Raw genomic sequence first — 16,117 nt, forward strand, 5'->3', positions numbered from 1 at the left:
GGGACATCCTAAGAGCTCCATTTAAACAAACAAAAGCATTTTAATTGAAATAAAAATATTTGCGGCAAAGCATGTAACAGGTGTTTGGTTTGGGATTTTTTTTTTTTTTTTAACTTCAAATGTGTGTAGGAAATGGTAATGAACTTTAGGAGTCTGTGAGCCCATCAACTCCTGGACCCAGAATTCAGAGATCATCGCTCCATTTACTACTGTTTCAAGCAGTGCAAACATCCCAAATCCAAATCCTTCTTCACTCCAGCCACTGTTCCTAGCTTTCGGGGGAGGGGGGGGGTGTCAGGAAGCACTTAGAGAAACAGAGGCCATTCCTAAGTGCAGTGGGAATCCTTGAACCCCCATAGCACTGGGAGCATTTCTAACCTCTATGAGGTCAAGAATTTCCAACCACTTGACAAAGAACCACAGACTTCCAAATAAGAGGGAGGTCAATCAGTATTGGCATTACAGGACTTCTAGATTGCTACCAAGGTTAAGGTGTTATCACAAAACACTATAAAGAGACTTCACAGTTCTCTTATAATGAAGTAAACAAAATGCAAACTAAACTGAGGGCTACAGTTACTGTATCACAGGCATTTTGCAGAGTTAAAGATCATAGAAGCATTTTTAAACACTGCTTACTAAATGGTTAGCAGGAGAAACTATTGTTAAGTGAACCTTCTAAAAAGTAGTTTTCTTTTGAAATCATGTTAATCATCTTCAAATCCTGAAGTCATGAGAGTCATCCCCCACAAAAACCATCTTGTGACCATTAAGAACGTCCAGGTAAAACAGAGGTTCACTTAAAAAGCTAACTTTATCAGATACAAGATACCCAGATGGCACAGCATATTTCTTCTACATTTTCTATTCATCACTATAAACAACCAAAAAACCCTCACCATCCCCAAACCCTCCCAACCTCATGTTTCCAGGAACATGGAGGCAAACCCTCTCACTATTGTAAAATTAAGAGCAGTGACTGCTGGTCCTGACAACCAAGTTCAGGATCAAAACAGGCTGGCCTCCAACCCCCACTCCACCTCTGTTTACATTTCGCAGTAAAATCTTAAACCCAAAACTCTTCCCACCAAAAACATTAGAAGTGAGATTCTCCAAAGTTAGAAAATCTTAAAAACAAACAAACAAACAAACAAACAAACTGGATTTAGGTTAGGAGAACAGAAGACCAGGGAAGAGGTCTCTTGGATTGGAGTTGGAAACTAGAGGATGCTTTGGTATTTTAGAAGTATCCATCAGGAGCAATGAATTTCACAACTGTGAACTGACACAGTGAGCACTTCCCAGAAGAAGCAGGAACCAAGTCAATAGGCAGCAGTTCTAAGGAAATCTCATGGGAAACTCCACAATATAAAACTTACATTAGAGATGACCGATGTCTTAACCCAAACTTTATCTACTGCAATCAATACTAGCAATTAATTACAAGTCCCCAAACCAGTACTTTCTGGCAGATCTTTAAAATAAGGATTTTTAAAATTTTTTATTTAAATTCATTTAGCCAACGTATAGTACATCATTAGTTTCTGATATAGTGTTCAATAATTTATCAGTTGCCTATAACACCCACTGCTCATCACATCACTTGTCCTCCTTAATGCCCATCACCCAGTTACCCCATCCCTCCTCCCATCCCCCCCAGCAACCCTCAATTTGTTTCCTATAGTTTTTACCTCTTTCCACATAATGGTATGCCACATACCATTTCTTAACACTGAAAAAGAAAAAACAATGTACCAGTTAATACTGATGATAATCAAAGTAAAATCAGCTTCTAAAAATCTAAAAGGTTCCTTTCAAAATTCCACTTATTAATTCCAACCTTATCTTTAGACATAAAGGCATACCACACCACTCCTCAAAATGGAGCCCCAATCCACATACCATATATATATTAATGCATACATATAAATATAAATACATGCATAGAAGTTAAAACTAGCCATATTTACCCCAGAAGAAAAATGTCACCCTGTTGTTACAAGATTAAACACACACACACACACACACACACACACACACACACACACAATACAGACCTAATGTTCTAGAAATCAATACAATAAAAATAGAGAGGTAGGGAGCAAGTATAAACCAAGGATGTGAATGCTTGGACTTTTTATAGACCTAACATATGTCTAGCTCCTAACAATTACCACCTTTTCTGAGCTTCTAAAATACACAAATTCTGTTCAAATCTTAATAGCCAGGACTCACATTTTATTGGATTGGTTTGTAATTTTGCTATTTCTTTTAAAATATTTTATAGATCATTTCCCTCCATTTATGTCAATACCATTAGCTACTTATTTTACATGCCTTAAATGGGGTCTGAAGTTTTCTAGCGGAAAAAGTGATTCAGCCTGGTGTCTTACCTATCGTTTTCTTTTTGTTCACTGCATTGTCTGCCTTATGCCGCTTCTGTTACCAGAAAGAAAAGAAAGTTCTTAGATTCAAAAGTTCCAAATGCATCACTGCAACAGCAACAATAGATCAGGAGAGAAACAGGGCTCCAGGAAACGGATTGGCAGCGATGTGAATGTTGTGAAACTCAGCACAGAGGTCTGTGACCCGGCAGCACTCCCTAAATTCAGCAGACAAATGTTGCAAACGTGGATGCAGTCTACTCTGGTGTCAGCCATGATATTTTGGCTCCAACAAGGAACGAGCACTCTGAAGTATGAGATTTCTCACGCCTCGTTTCTTTAAGATCAGACTAAAAGAACTATTCAGTATGATAAACCCAACAACAATTGAATTCATTTTACTGGTAAAGAACTTAGGGAGCAAAGTACCTCTGATTTGTATTCCATTTGTTTGTTTACCTATTCCCAGAAAAATGTACATAATGTGTGTGAGTGTATGTGTGAGAGTGAGAAAAAGAGACACAGGGTGGGGGAAAAAGGGAGGGAGAGAGAGAGAGAGAGAGAGAGAGAGAGAGAGAAAGGGGTGGAGGGAGGGAGGGGTAGAGAGGAAGAGAAAGACCTTGGAGGCAAGACCACAGACGGAGAAAAGGGGAGAAAGCATTAATATGGTTGTAGTCACTGAACCTGGAGATACACCGAGCGAGATAAGTCTGAGGAGAGAGAAGATTCATAAAATTACCTCAGGCACAGCCAGCCCAATGCTGCTATTCTAGGCAGCAATCCATCCTTTGGCTACCCAAATTAGGAAGCTCTAAAGCAGGATTTAAGGAACATCAGTGATAAAAATCAAAGAGAGTTCACAGAGCTAACATTAGAAAACACAGTTTGACCTACTTCTGTGTATAGGTATTTAAGACACTGTGTGTACACGTTCCTTCCCCAAAAATACCATCATGAGCCTTGAAAGGTTACTTAGGCTACTGACCAAATTCCTATCTTCAACAAAGAAAAACAGAGCAACAAATAAATTACAAGTTATATTCAATACAAGGTTTTTATTATATGAAAGCAAAAACTTACAAAATCTTCTACAATCTCTTTGATGCCTGCAATTGTTAAAATAATGATCAATGGCACCAGGGTGGTATATCTTCCTGTTGGAGATACATCTGGAATTTGCTGGAAGACAAGAGACCAAAAGAGGGAAGTTGACAAATTAGAATTTTAAAATCAAAATCCTCTCTACAAAAAAGAAAATATGACACTCACCACTCACTCTTTTGAAGTTCTGTTCCATTTCTGTTATACCAAAGTGATTACCTTCTTTTAAAAACTAGCTATGTGTTTTACATATTTTAAAATTTTTATCTAACATTGCTATGTGTTTAGAACTGAAAAGGGGTTAAAAGTATGACTCTCGGGCCATTTTTCAATGCCTCTTTTAGTAACTACAATTATCTTTAAGGCAATATCTAAAGAAGTCTGCCTTTATGCAGAGATCATGTCTGTGCATGAAAACGATCAGATGAGGGGACAAATTACATTCAAGTATTATGACACTTTTTCAGTTAAGTGACCTTTTAGCAAAATCTCATTTTGCATGTAATTAACATTATGAATTTTAAATCACTTTTTAAAAAGTGTTACCTGTAATAAGGCAATGAAGAGGAAGAAGGCATTAGCAGCTCTTCTAATCTGCTCATACAAGAATCGAGGTAGAAACGTCAACACGCTGTACTTGGCCGTACTAGAAGTAAAAAGAAAAATGCTCCTGTCAGCTACAGATGTAAATTCTACAAAGAAAACGAAAAGTTGCGAGAATTTTACAAGTGGTTTTAAAAATAAAATACTTCAGAATTTAGGACAAAAAAATTGCTGTGCTGGCCCTGCCCCACAAAGATTTTGTAAAAGGGCACACATGACAAGAGAATCTTCTAACGTGATCTTTGTTTTCAAACTTAGATATATTTACTATTCACACAGCATAAGCAGAGAGATTTACCCGCTTTCTAGGAGCTATAGTAAACACATCAAGAATATTTGTTGGGGCGCCTGGGTGGCTCAGTCAGTTGAGCATCCAACTCTTGGTTTTGGCTCAGGTCATGATCTCATGGGTCGTGAGATCGAGCCCCGCATGGAGCTCTGTGATCAGTGGGGAGTCTGCTTGAAATTCTCTCTCTCCTTCTCCCTCTGCCCCTCCCCCTGCTCCCACTCTCTCTCTCTTTCTCTCTCTAAAATAAATAGATAAATCTTTAACCAAAAAAAAAGAGTATTTGTTAAAGGAAGATATGTTTCAAGGATCCCAAAACAGAAGAGGTACACATTCCAAATACAGCAAAAGACATGAACTCTGAAATAAAGAGTGAGATAGAAACACCAATTGAGTGATCCACACAAGCAAGTAGAATTATGCCAGGATTTGTGATGCCTGACAATTCTTAATATAAAGCCACTGATTCAAGGTAGCAAGTCAACTCCATAAAGGATGCCCTGGGTCCCAGGCGTGTGCATAACACGTCAATGTGTCCCTCTGGATACCTATCACGGGTGTTTTTTTGTTCAACCACACCCAGATAAACTCCATTCCTATCATACCCTTTATTTGGCCACCTTTGCTCATGCTTGTTTGGAGTTTTTTTTTCCAGTTTTATTGAGGAATAACTGACATACATCACTGTATAACTTCAGGCATACGGCAGGACGTTCTGATTTACATATATTGTGAAATGGTTACACAGCAGGTTCTGCTAGCATCCATCTTCTCATATGGGTACAAGAAAAAAGGGAAAAAAATTAACTTTCATATATATCATACAGAAGTGGCAGCTACTGCATCATGTCATATGTTACGTTCCTTGTGCGTATTTATCTTACAACTGGAGGTTGTACTTTTGCGCCACCTTCTCTAATTTCCTCCCTTCCCCACCCCCACTTCTGGTAATCACAAGTCTTATCTTTTTCTATGAGTTTGGGTTTGTTTTGTTTTGTTTCTTTAGATTCCATGTGTGACATCACATGTCCTTCTTTTCTGATTTACTTGGCATGCCTTCAAGGTCTATCCATGTCACAAATGATAGGATTCCCTCATTTTCTGTGGCTGAGTAATATTCCACTTTATGTGTATTACCACAACCTCTTCATCCATCAGTGGACACTTAGGCTGGTCTTGGCTATTGTAAACAATGCTGCTATGAATGTGGTGGTGGAGATATCTTTTTAAGTTAGTGTTTTCATTTCCTTTGGATATATTCCCAAAAGTTGAACTGCTGAATCATAGGGTAGTTCTATTTAATTTTTTGAGGAAACCCCATACTGGTTCTCATAGTGGCTGCACAGTCCCACCAACAGGGTTCCCTTTTCTCTCTATCAATGCCAGCATTTGTTATCTCTTATCTTTTTGATGATGACTATCCAGACTGGTGTGATGTGATAGGACCTTATGGTTTTAATTTGCATTTCTCTAATGACTAGTGATGCTGGGCATCTTTTCATGTGCCTGTTGGCTTTACATATATCTTCTTTGGAAAAATGTCTGTTCAGGTACTTTGCCCATTTTTCAATTGGGTTATTGTTTTTTGCCATTGAGCTATATGAGTTCTTTATATATATTACATATTAGCCCCCTATCAGATATATGGTTTGCAAATATTTTTTTCCCATTCCAAAGGTTCTATTTGTACTTTATTGATAATTTCTTTTGCTGTGCAGAAGCTTTTTATTTTGTTGCTTGTGCTTTAGATGTCACATCCAAAAAATCATCACCAAAACCCATGTCAAGGAGCTTTGTTCCTATGTTTTCTTCTAGGAGTTTCATGGCTTTGAGTCTTATATTTTAGTCTTTAATCTATTTCAAATTAATTTTTGTAAGTGGTATAAAATAAGGGTCCAGTTTCATTCTTTTACATGTGAAAATCCAATTATCCCAGCATCATTTATTGAAGAGACTATCTTTTCTCCCTTGAGGATTCTTGGCTCCCTCTCCAAGTATCAGGGGACCATATACCATATTGCGGGGCTCTTGATTATGTTCTGTTGGCCTGTTTGTCTGTTTTTATGCCAATACCATACTGTTGTGAGGACTATGGCTTTATAGCATAGCTTGAAATCAGGAAGTGTAATACCTCCCACTTTGTTCTTCTTTCTCAGAATTTCTTTGGCTATTTGGGGTCTTTAGTGGTTCCACATAATTTTAGCAGTGTTTTTTCTACTTCTGTAAAAAAAAATTCCAGTATAATTTCAATTTAATTTGTGTTGAATCTATAGATGCTCACATTGTTGCTTCCACCTGGGACATCCTCTCTCATCCACATGGTCTCTCCATAACTAAACTGCCCTTCCCATCTTACTCTCCCATTCAAACTTGTATCTTCCATTAAGTTTGATCAAATCACAAAGACTCTTCTTCCTCCAAGCCCACAGGATGGTGTTTACACCTACATTATATAGCCTCTGCTTTGTTTTGTATTTTATTTATCTATCCCCAAAATAGATTGCTTACATCAACTTTGTATGTTCCCACCACATAGCAGATAATCAATGAACAAGGAAATAATCCAAGGCATAAACTGAGAAGTTGAAGGGGCAAAATGAATCATTCCTCTTTTGGCTGCTCAAAGATTTATCCATAAAAGTACCTGCTTGACTTCTAACTTGCCTTCTAAAGACATGATTCTGACCCAACTCTTAAATGAAATATATTGTAGCAAGATTATCTAACACGTTTCAAATACACAACAAATTAGAAGCACCAAAATAGAAAAGCAAAGGGTCTTCTTTTGCTTAAGGTATTAAATATACATATTAAAAAGTATATGAAAACCACTTTTAAGACAGTTCAAACTTAAGGATTCTGACACTTGAAGGGATATCACTGAACTAGCTGGAAAATGTGCTTGCATGGAGCCCCTACTCACTTATGTAGCCCTTTGGGGTATAGGATGTCACTGTAAAATTTTGCCAGACAGAAGAAACTAGCTCAAATCAAGCTTATTAACGCATAGGGAAAATATATCAGACACATGCACATGATAAGCTCATGGTACAAAAATTCTCTTAATTGCAGTTTAGAGGACAAATTCAAACAGAACACCATGCATTCCTTTACGGTGTACTGACCATTGAAATAAAGCAAACAACATTATCATAAAGGGAACATGAAAATTCACACACTCTAAGACTAGAAAGCATCTTATAAAGTAGTCTGACTATAACATTTGAACCCCAGATTCCATCTGTATGAAACAGACACACATACAGAGTTGGCACATGACCCTGTCTTTGTGTGAACGTTTCCCACTTGGGTAAAATACTAAGTATGCTTAAGGGGAGCCACATGTCTCTGAAATGCCATAAACGTAGAGGATAGGAGCAGAAAAAGATCCCATTTATGTGAGAAAACCAAAGATAAGATGGGGAAGGAAAGCAGACTTTTATTCTAGTCAAAATAGAAAAGTGAGTCTAAAATATTTTCAGACTGAAATAGAATGAGCATAATCAATAATTCAGAGAAATTGACATTCATCCAAGAGATGGATACTGTGTAGTAGTAAAATAATTATCTTGATATACAACCTGATGTGTCATGTTACAGATTTAAACACATAAAACTACAATCAGCTAAAGGCAGCACCCATCAAAATCATTCTACCAGAAGAGTTTAGGGTAGAGCTTTTCAAACTTAGAGATGTATACAAATCACCTGGTGATCTTGTTAAAATGTCAGTCAGGGTTCTCTAGAGAAACAGAACCAACAAGAGTGTATAGAGCGAGAGATTCATTTTAAGGAACTGGTTTACACAATTGTGGAGGCTTGACAAGTCTAAAATCTGCAGGGTGGGCTGGCAGACTAGAGACCCTGCCACAAATCACAAAGCACTGCAGAAGTGTGATCTCCAGAATGCAGCACAAAGCAAGAACCCAGACATGACGCTTGAGCACAATTTTCTAGCTATGAGAATAACCCAATGGGCACCTCGGTGGCTCAGTAGGTTAAGCATCTGCCTTCCGCTCAGGTCATGATCCTAGGGTCCTGGGATGGAGCCCTGTATCGGGCTCCTTACTCAGTAGGGAGCCTGCTTCTCCCTCTCCCTCTGCTGCTCTCCCGAATGCTTGTGCTCTCTCTCTCTCTCTGTGCCAAATAAATAAATAAAATCTTAAAAAAAAAAAACCAAGTTGACAACTGTTCTCCAAAGGCAAACCTAAAATGCAGTAACTGCTCAAAGTACAACTTCCCCCTAAAACAAGCCTCCAGAAACTCAGAAATTAAACTAGCTTAACACTCATCTTTGAAATGGAAGCAGTAAATCCACCCAAGGTATCCATACAGCCAAAAGCAAGCATTGTTTTTATTCTCCTGCATTACATGGACAGTACATTCTCTTGTATGTGCCTAATGTACAGTAAGTGTTCAATATTAACTGAAAGAGAAGAAGGCCCTTTTAAATAACTCCACAGGAGGCTGATTGTGAGCTAAACCAGTGCTCCATGATCATGTTCTGGAAACCTTCCATTCCACCCAGGTCCTATAAGATGCCATTCACTTTTCTCCTCTCAAAATATACACTCAGCAAGGAGCTCTGGATTATTAGAGGTGGAAGACAAGAAAATACAGTGTCCTAAGAAAATTGTTCATGTCTTCATAAACAGCTTAATTCATTTATCACTTAGTGTATTCAACTAATTCACAGAAAAGACCAAGAGTGAGTGGAACACTAACAATAGCCAAACTATGGAAAGAGCCAAGATGTCCATCGACAAATGAATAGATAAAGAAGATGTGGTATATATATACAATGGAATATTATGCAGCCATCAAAAGGAATGAGATCTTGCCATTTGCAACGACGTGGATGGAACTGGAGGGTATTATGCTGAGTGAAATAAGTCAATCAGAGAAAGACATATATCATATGACCTCACTGATATGAGGAATTCTTAATCTCAGGAAACAAACTGAGGGTGACTGGAGTAGTGAGGAGTGGGAGGGATGGGGTGGCTGGGTGATGGACACTGGGGAGGGTATGTGCTATGGTGAGTGCTGTGAATTGTGTAAGACTGTTGAATCACAGACCTGTACCTCTGAAACAAATAATACAATATATGTTAAAAAAAAAAAAAAGAAGAAGAAGAAGAAGAAGAAGAAGAAGAAGAAGAAGACAATAGCAGGAGGGGAAGAATGAAGGGGGGGAAATCGGAGGGGGAGATGAACCATGGAGACAATGGACTCTGAGAAACAAACTGAGGGTTCTAGAGGGGAGGGGGGTGGGGGGATGGGTTAGCCTGGTGATGGGTATTAAAGAGGGCACGTTCTGCATGGAGCACTGGGTGTTATACGCAAACAATGAATCATGGATCACTACATCAAAAACTAATGATATAATGTACGGTGATTAACATAATAATAAAAAAAGAGTGAGTGGGACACTAAATGCAAAGGTCAGCGGACCCCCTGCCATCCCTGCTGACAATGGACACCAGGGCACAGCCGGGAGTCACCCGAGAGGGCGTGCCAATGGACAGCAAAGCCTACGGCCCTCCCCATGTAGCACAGACTCCTGGTGCTTTGCCAACCAACACCCCCCCCCACCCCGCCAAATTATAGTCTGGAAATCCTCTCCAATATAGAAACTCCTGCTGATAAACAGGGTTAGGACCACTTCACTAGAAATTTTCACTTCATTTGCCTGAGCTACTGTGATTTAACCAGTTGCAAATAAAGGTTATTTATTTGAACTCATTTGAAAACATTGATATTTCTATTTTCAACACTTCTATTTCTTAGTCTACAGCTGGGGAAAAATACTGCCTTATCTCATAGCTTGTTCTCAGAATATAGTAACTGGACCTGGACTGGTGCTATTAGTAATACACTTCTTCATAGTACTTTATTATGGCTTACATAGACCTTTTTGCATAATCTTTATAATACACATTCAATGAGAAAAGTGAGCTGAGTTCTAACCAATCAACTTATAAATATACCTGTGAACATAACTGCATCAATTAGAGATTCCCTTTAATTCCTACTAAACCGTGTGAGTGTCCTGTTCCTATCATATTTTCATATCTGTTCTATTATACATAATGCATTATTCAATAAATAGCTCTGAACACAAAGCATTTATTTCAATACTTCCATGGAAATGTGGACAGGAAAGAAGTGAAGAGAGAGACAATAACATTTTGAGCACAAAGCATGCTGCCAGGGGAACCTTCCACCATGGATGACTCTTAGACAAGCAGTTCTAAAATGCAAGACACATTGGGTGTTTATGGCTACTATCTTTATATGTGGCACCTCTGAAAAGCAGGTTTTGTACAAGAAAACCTGTGAACTTCAGGATATAAAATCAACTGGGGTGCCTGGGTGGCTCAGTCGGTTGAGCATCTGCCTTCGGCTCAGGTCATGATCCGGGGGTCCTGGGATGGAGCCCCGCATTGGGCTCCCTACTCTGTGGGGAGCCTGCTTCTCCCTCTCCTTCTGCCTGCCATTCCCCCTGCTTGTGCACGCTCTCTGTCTCTCTGTCAAATAAATAAAATCTTTAAAAAAAAAAAAAAGGATATAAAATCAACTGAAAAGGAGTATTGAGACTCCCATTCAAAGCAAAGCAAAAAGGACCATTTCCAATGAGATTCTATCTTCAATAAAAAGGAACAACTAATATTATGAGAATGCCTGACCTACAAGTACCAGAGTCACAAATGTAGCCCAATCCTGCCGCTGCCCCGGAAGAAGCAAAACAGGTCAAAGTCTATTGCATTTAATTATACCTTTGGTCTTTCATTCAGAATTCAATATATTCTTTCCGAACACAGGGAAATAAACCCAATCAAAAGGTTTAAGACTGTCCTGGGGGCTGACAGACTGACAAGTCAAACAAGGTGTGACAGGACTCTGAAACAGAGTCATCAAGGTAGAAGCGCCTAAATCCTGCTTATGCTCCAGACTGGCTGCTCTGAGTCAAGGAGGCAGGAGTACCGCTGGTTGCAAGGGAAGATTGAAACTCATCAAAAAACCTCATGTCCCAAGCAGGCAGAGCCAAGAACTCCATTAATGAGCCAGATCTACATGGGATGCTAGCCGAAGCAGACAAACTGGGAAACTAGCAGGAGGTGTGGAGTTTACCAGTGTGGAATGCACAAAAATTTCATTTAGATCTGGATATAAACCGAAACTCTGTGAGTCCTGTGTGCTACAAAGAGTCCAAGGAGTTTATGGATATCAAAGCCCCAGGTCAGCAGTATCATTTTTAATAATTGCACATAATTGCCAAACATAGTCAAATGTTTAATTTTAATTCAAGTTTTTCTGCTAGGTTTCCTGCCTGGTCTTCAGTATGCATGAGGAACAAAGTATACGGCTCAACTTTTCATAAAGTGAACACACCCATGTAGTTGTCCACTTGAAATTTCACATAGAGATATGAGGAACATAGGATTTTATCTGTGGGGCTCTGATAGCAATAAAGGCCCAATCTAAAAAGTACCTGGCTTCTGACTCACAACTGTAAAATGGACACACACATTTATCATCTTTGTCCACTCAGGGACCATAAATTAGTAGAAAGGAATGTAAAAACATACAGCCATGGTTTTAAAAATGAGGACCAGAATCATCAGCCAAGGAGATTTTTTTCCCCCTAAAATAGACTCCTTTCTGCGTTTGTGCATGAGAGTTGTGCAGGTGTCTCTAAGGCACCTTCTGAATAGGAGCTACAGTGAGAGAAAATCTCCAGAGGGGACCATCACCTGGGGAAAGGCCCTGCACTGAGGGAGAAGAACAGGTTCTACTCTCAGAACTGTTTTCTGAGAAGATAAGTCAATCCATTTTTAAGAGAGTAATTCAGCTCTAGAAAGGGGTCACTGCATTTGTCAGGACTGTCCAGAGAAACAGAATCAACAGAATGTGGTTGTAGGAGAGAGTAAGATTATAAATTGTTCACACAATTATAGATTCTGACAAGTCCCAAGATCCGCAGTCAGTGAGCAGGAGACCCAGTGGTGTAGTTGCAGTCCAAAGGCAGGAGAAAGGACACTGTCCTAGCTCAAAGGCTGTCAGGCAGGAGGGGTTCCCTCTTACTCAGCCTTTTTGTTCTATATAGGCCTTCGACTGATTGGAAGAAGCCCACCCACACTGGACAGGGCAATCTGCTTTACTTTAGGATTCAAATGTTAATATAACCCAAAAGCATCCTCACAGAAACACCCATTGACCAAATATCTGGGCACTCCATGGCATATACATAAAATGAATGATCGCCATCACTTATTAGGCAGGGCAGAAGCAGCCACACCCCAGTGTGTCAGAGGGAGCTAAGGACAGGAAGAGAGAGTTGTTGACCTACAAAACAGAGGTGACTCAGGAGGAGGAGACACCAATGATGGAGAAAGGATGGAGGCAGGAGGGAAAGCAAGGGGACCAAAGCCAGGAGATCATGGTTAAGAGTCTGGAGTAATTTCAGGAGATAAACTATAAAGGACTAAAAGCAGAGGCTTAAGAAAAGCAGCACTATTCTTCTCTCACAAGCCCCCTTCTTTTGGCTACACAGAAACTTCACACAGCCAGACTTCTACACCCTGAGCAAATGCTGAAACCCTCAAGGAAGACAGAAAAAAATCTTCCACATACTCACATTCAAAGTCCTTCACCTAAAGTCAAGCTTGCTATCTGACCCATGCTCACAGAGTTCCCCTCAGTCTTCTGTGCTCTTTGGAAAATTACCAGATATGTGCAGAAAGTTCCCATTATGAAAAAGAGATTCAAAAATGAAAATGGAAAAAAAAATGACTAGAGGAAACACAATGCTGCAAACTTTAAAAAGAATAAAATGCTCACATCCTCAGAGTTATCAGAGGATAATACATTCATACAAAACCAGGATAAGATGCTATTTTTAAAATATAACAATAGAAGAGCTATTAGGAATTAGAAGTACGACAGTCTAAGATAATCCAATCATAGAAGTGAAAAATAAAAGTAAACCTCCCAAAAAGTAGAACAACAACAACAACAAAAGATGAAAAGTAGAGACCTAACAATACTGTTATAAGAGTCAATATCCAACCACTAAGAGCTCTACAAAAGTCAGAGAAAGAAAACATTTTTTAAAAATATATGAGAAAATTCCTCATAATTCTAACATAGGTTTCTGATTGAAAGGCTTCACCAAGTACCCAAAACAACAAGAGACTAATACCAAAATTTAAAATTATAGAATATCAAATATTTTTTTTAAAAATGCAAGATTGTAAAAAGAACTTATTTATAAAGGGGAAAAATATCAATGTTGAACTTAACTTTAGATTTCTATACCTAGCCAAACTATCAGATCCTCAAATTTACTTTTCATGTAAGCTTTCTTATGAAACTGCTTACTGAAAGATGGGCTTCAACAATACTAGAGATTAATCAATAAATAAAACACACACACTCACACAGTATCCAAAAAACAGGGAATTCAACTCGACAAAAGAGCAAAACAATTCTAGCATGATCACTTTACAACACATCCACACAACAGCCACATTACCTGGGAAGGATGACGCTAGGGGAAAAACATAGAACTGAGACACTGTTTTGAGATATTTCTTTTAAAATATAGAGAGAGTTTAAAAATAGATAGTGATCTGATGGGAGAAATAAGGATATGTGAAAAAATGTTCTAGTAGAAAAATGAAGCAGAAAAAGCAAGTTACACTAGGAAAGAAACAAACATGATATACCATGTCAGTACTTGGCACCAAAGTCAAGATGTTAAATCTTCATCTACAAGAGAATTCGGAAAGATCATTTCTAAACCTCATTTAGAAATATGATGGAAACCACAAAAGAATTAAAAACAGAATGACTTCAATGTCAAACGCCTTTGGTAGAACAGAACCAGAATGGGAGGCTACAGATTTTAATGGCAAACATCCACACTATTTCAACTTTTAACAACTCACATGTATTACTTTAATAATAACTTAATATTTTAAATTAAAATTAGTAGGATCCAGATGTAACTGCCAAGGGACCACCAGTTCTTTTATTTTTAGCTAATTTCAGGAATGGCATACATAAGGACCTATTTATTAGAACATAAAATTAGGCTAAAGACCTAATTTATTCTTACACTGCTTCCCCCCACAAATGCTGTAGTAACCACTCATATCTGATATTAACCCCTACAGTCACCGCCTCCTGCCAGCAACAACCAGGCCCTACATTAAAGAAGGAAATTCTAAACAACCCAACTTGAATCTAACAAGAAACAAACATCAGTACGACACTCAGAGTCATTTTTACACAGTCATTCCTTTGGGAAGAGCACTCTGGCTTTCAGCACAAGAGTCTTTACCCTGTAACTCAGCCCACAAGAAAAATGAGAGTAAAGTTCCTCCCCCTTAAATAGAAATCACTTTATGGTGAAGAGTATTAGATTTTTAAGTTCTCTTGCTTCCTTTAATCCCCTGCCAAATTCCTAAAACATCTTTCTTTCCTCCCTTCATCAAACCACATCCTTCTCCACTTCTGAGCCAACAGCCCAAGGTCATCTTCCCCGGCAAGCCTTTCCCTAATCATGTCTACCCAATGCACGGTCTGTAATACACGCATTTCAACACTCAGTCTCTCTCATGCGTGAGAGAGAGAGAAAGCAGGACCAGGAGCAGGAAGAGAAAAAGCCATTTCTTCTCCTCTTACACACATACACACAGAGCTCTGGAGGGCCACATCAAATATTTATTCTCTTAACCACCTCTATGGGCCTTGTAGGCAGAGCTCACTGCACACCTAGACTGACAGCATGGCGCCCCCTGCTGGCCAGGCCTCATAGTAATGTTTTCTGCAATGAAAACTTCCCTGGAAGGACACCTTGGGGCCAGAGGAAGGTAAGTTCCTCAGTAATTTTCTAAGGCAAATCATCAGAGAAGCAATGTTTAAGGAAGAATTTTAAAGCTGTATTTCATTTTAACAATTGGTCCTTGTGGGCATTTAATATAAAAACACAATGCACATAGGGGCGCCTGGGTGGCTCAGTGGGTTGAGTGGATGGCTCTTGGTTTCTGCTCAGACCATGATCTCATGGGTCATGGGACTGAGCCCCAGAGCCAGCTTGGCGCTCAGCGGGGAGTCTGCTTGAAGATTCTCTCCCTCTGCCCCCTCCCCCCTTTCTCTCTCAAATAAATAAATCTTAAAAACAAAACAAAACAAAAAAAAACACAGTGTACTGTAGTTCATTCCTAAGTAATCCTAAAATGTTTTCTTGTCTTTTCATTTAGTTTACTCATTATATACCCACAGTTAGATCCAGGCTTTATGGGGCCTGGATATAATTTGTATACAACATGCATACAGTTTGGGGATCTCACTTTAAGAAAAATACAAAATGACAAAAACAAAATAGAATACTTATTTAGAATGAGGGGAGAAATCACAACATAATTCATAAAACCTGAAATACACTATATTGCAATTTCCAGAAAACATAGTATTTTTTATTATCCATCTGATATTCTACAATATTTTCTCCCTTGTATTTCTTTTCTTTCATTTGCTTAGATCACTTCTTACAGGACAATTAATAGTTTTTATATTCATTCTTTCCTCTATGGTTGAGAAGTTATTTTTCACTGATCTTTTTTTTTTTTTAATTTTTTTTATTGTTATGTTAATCCCCATACATTACATCATTAGTTTTAGATATAGTGTTCCATGATTCATTGTTTGTGCATAACACCCAGTGCTCCATGCA

At 38.7% G+C, this 16,117-nt stretch overlaps 1 protein-coding gene across 5 annotated transcripts in view; it reads right to left on the minus strand.

The window, feature by feature from the left end:
• The window catches only part of LOC116631775 (phospholipid-transporting ATPase IB), a 590,846-nt gene that overhangs the window by 443,366 nt on the left and 131,363 nt on the right, over nucleotides 1–16,117 (minus strand). For all 5 annotated transcript variants that reach the window (XM_032403315.1, XM_032403320.1, XM_032403319.1 and 2 more), the window contains exons 3-6: nucleotides 4,032–4,131; nucleotides 3,465–3,563; nucleotides 2,394–2,439; nucleotides 1,692–1,732 (exon numbers count right to left, since the gene is read on the minus strand). In XM_032403315.1, the coding sequence (XP_032259206.1) occupies nucleotides 1,692–1,732; nucleotides 2,394–2,439; nucleotides 3,465–3,563; nucleotides 4,032–4,131 (286 nt within the window). The remainder of the gene's footprint in view (nucleotides 1–1,691; nucleotides 1,733–2,393; nucleotides 2,440–3,464; nucleotides 3,564–4,031; nucleotides 4,132–16,117) is intronic.

This window comes from Phoca vitulina, unplaced genomic scaffold (genome assembly GCF_004348235.1).
Source record: "Phoca vitulina isolate PV1807 unplaced genomic scaffold, GSC_HSeal_1.0 scaffold5, whole genome shotgun sequence".
NCBI lineage: Eukaryota > Metazoa > Chordata > Mammalia > Carnivora > Phocidae > Phoca > Phoca vitulina.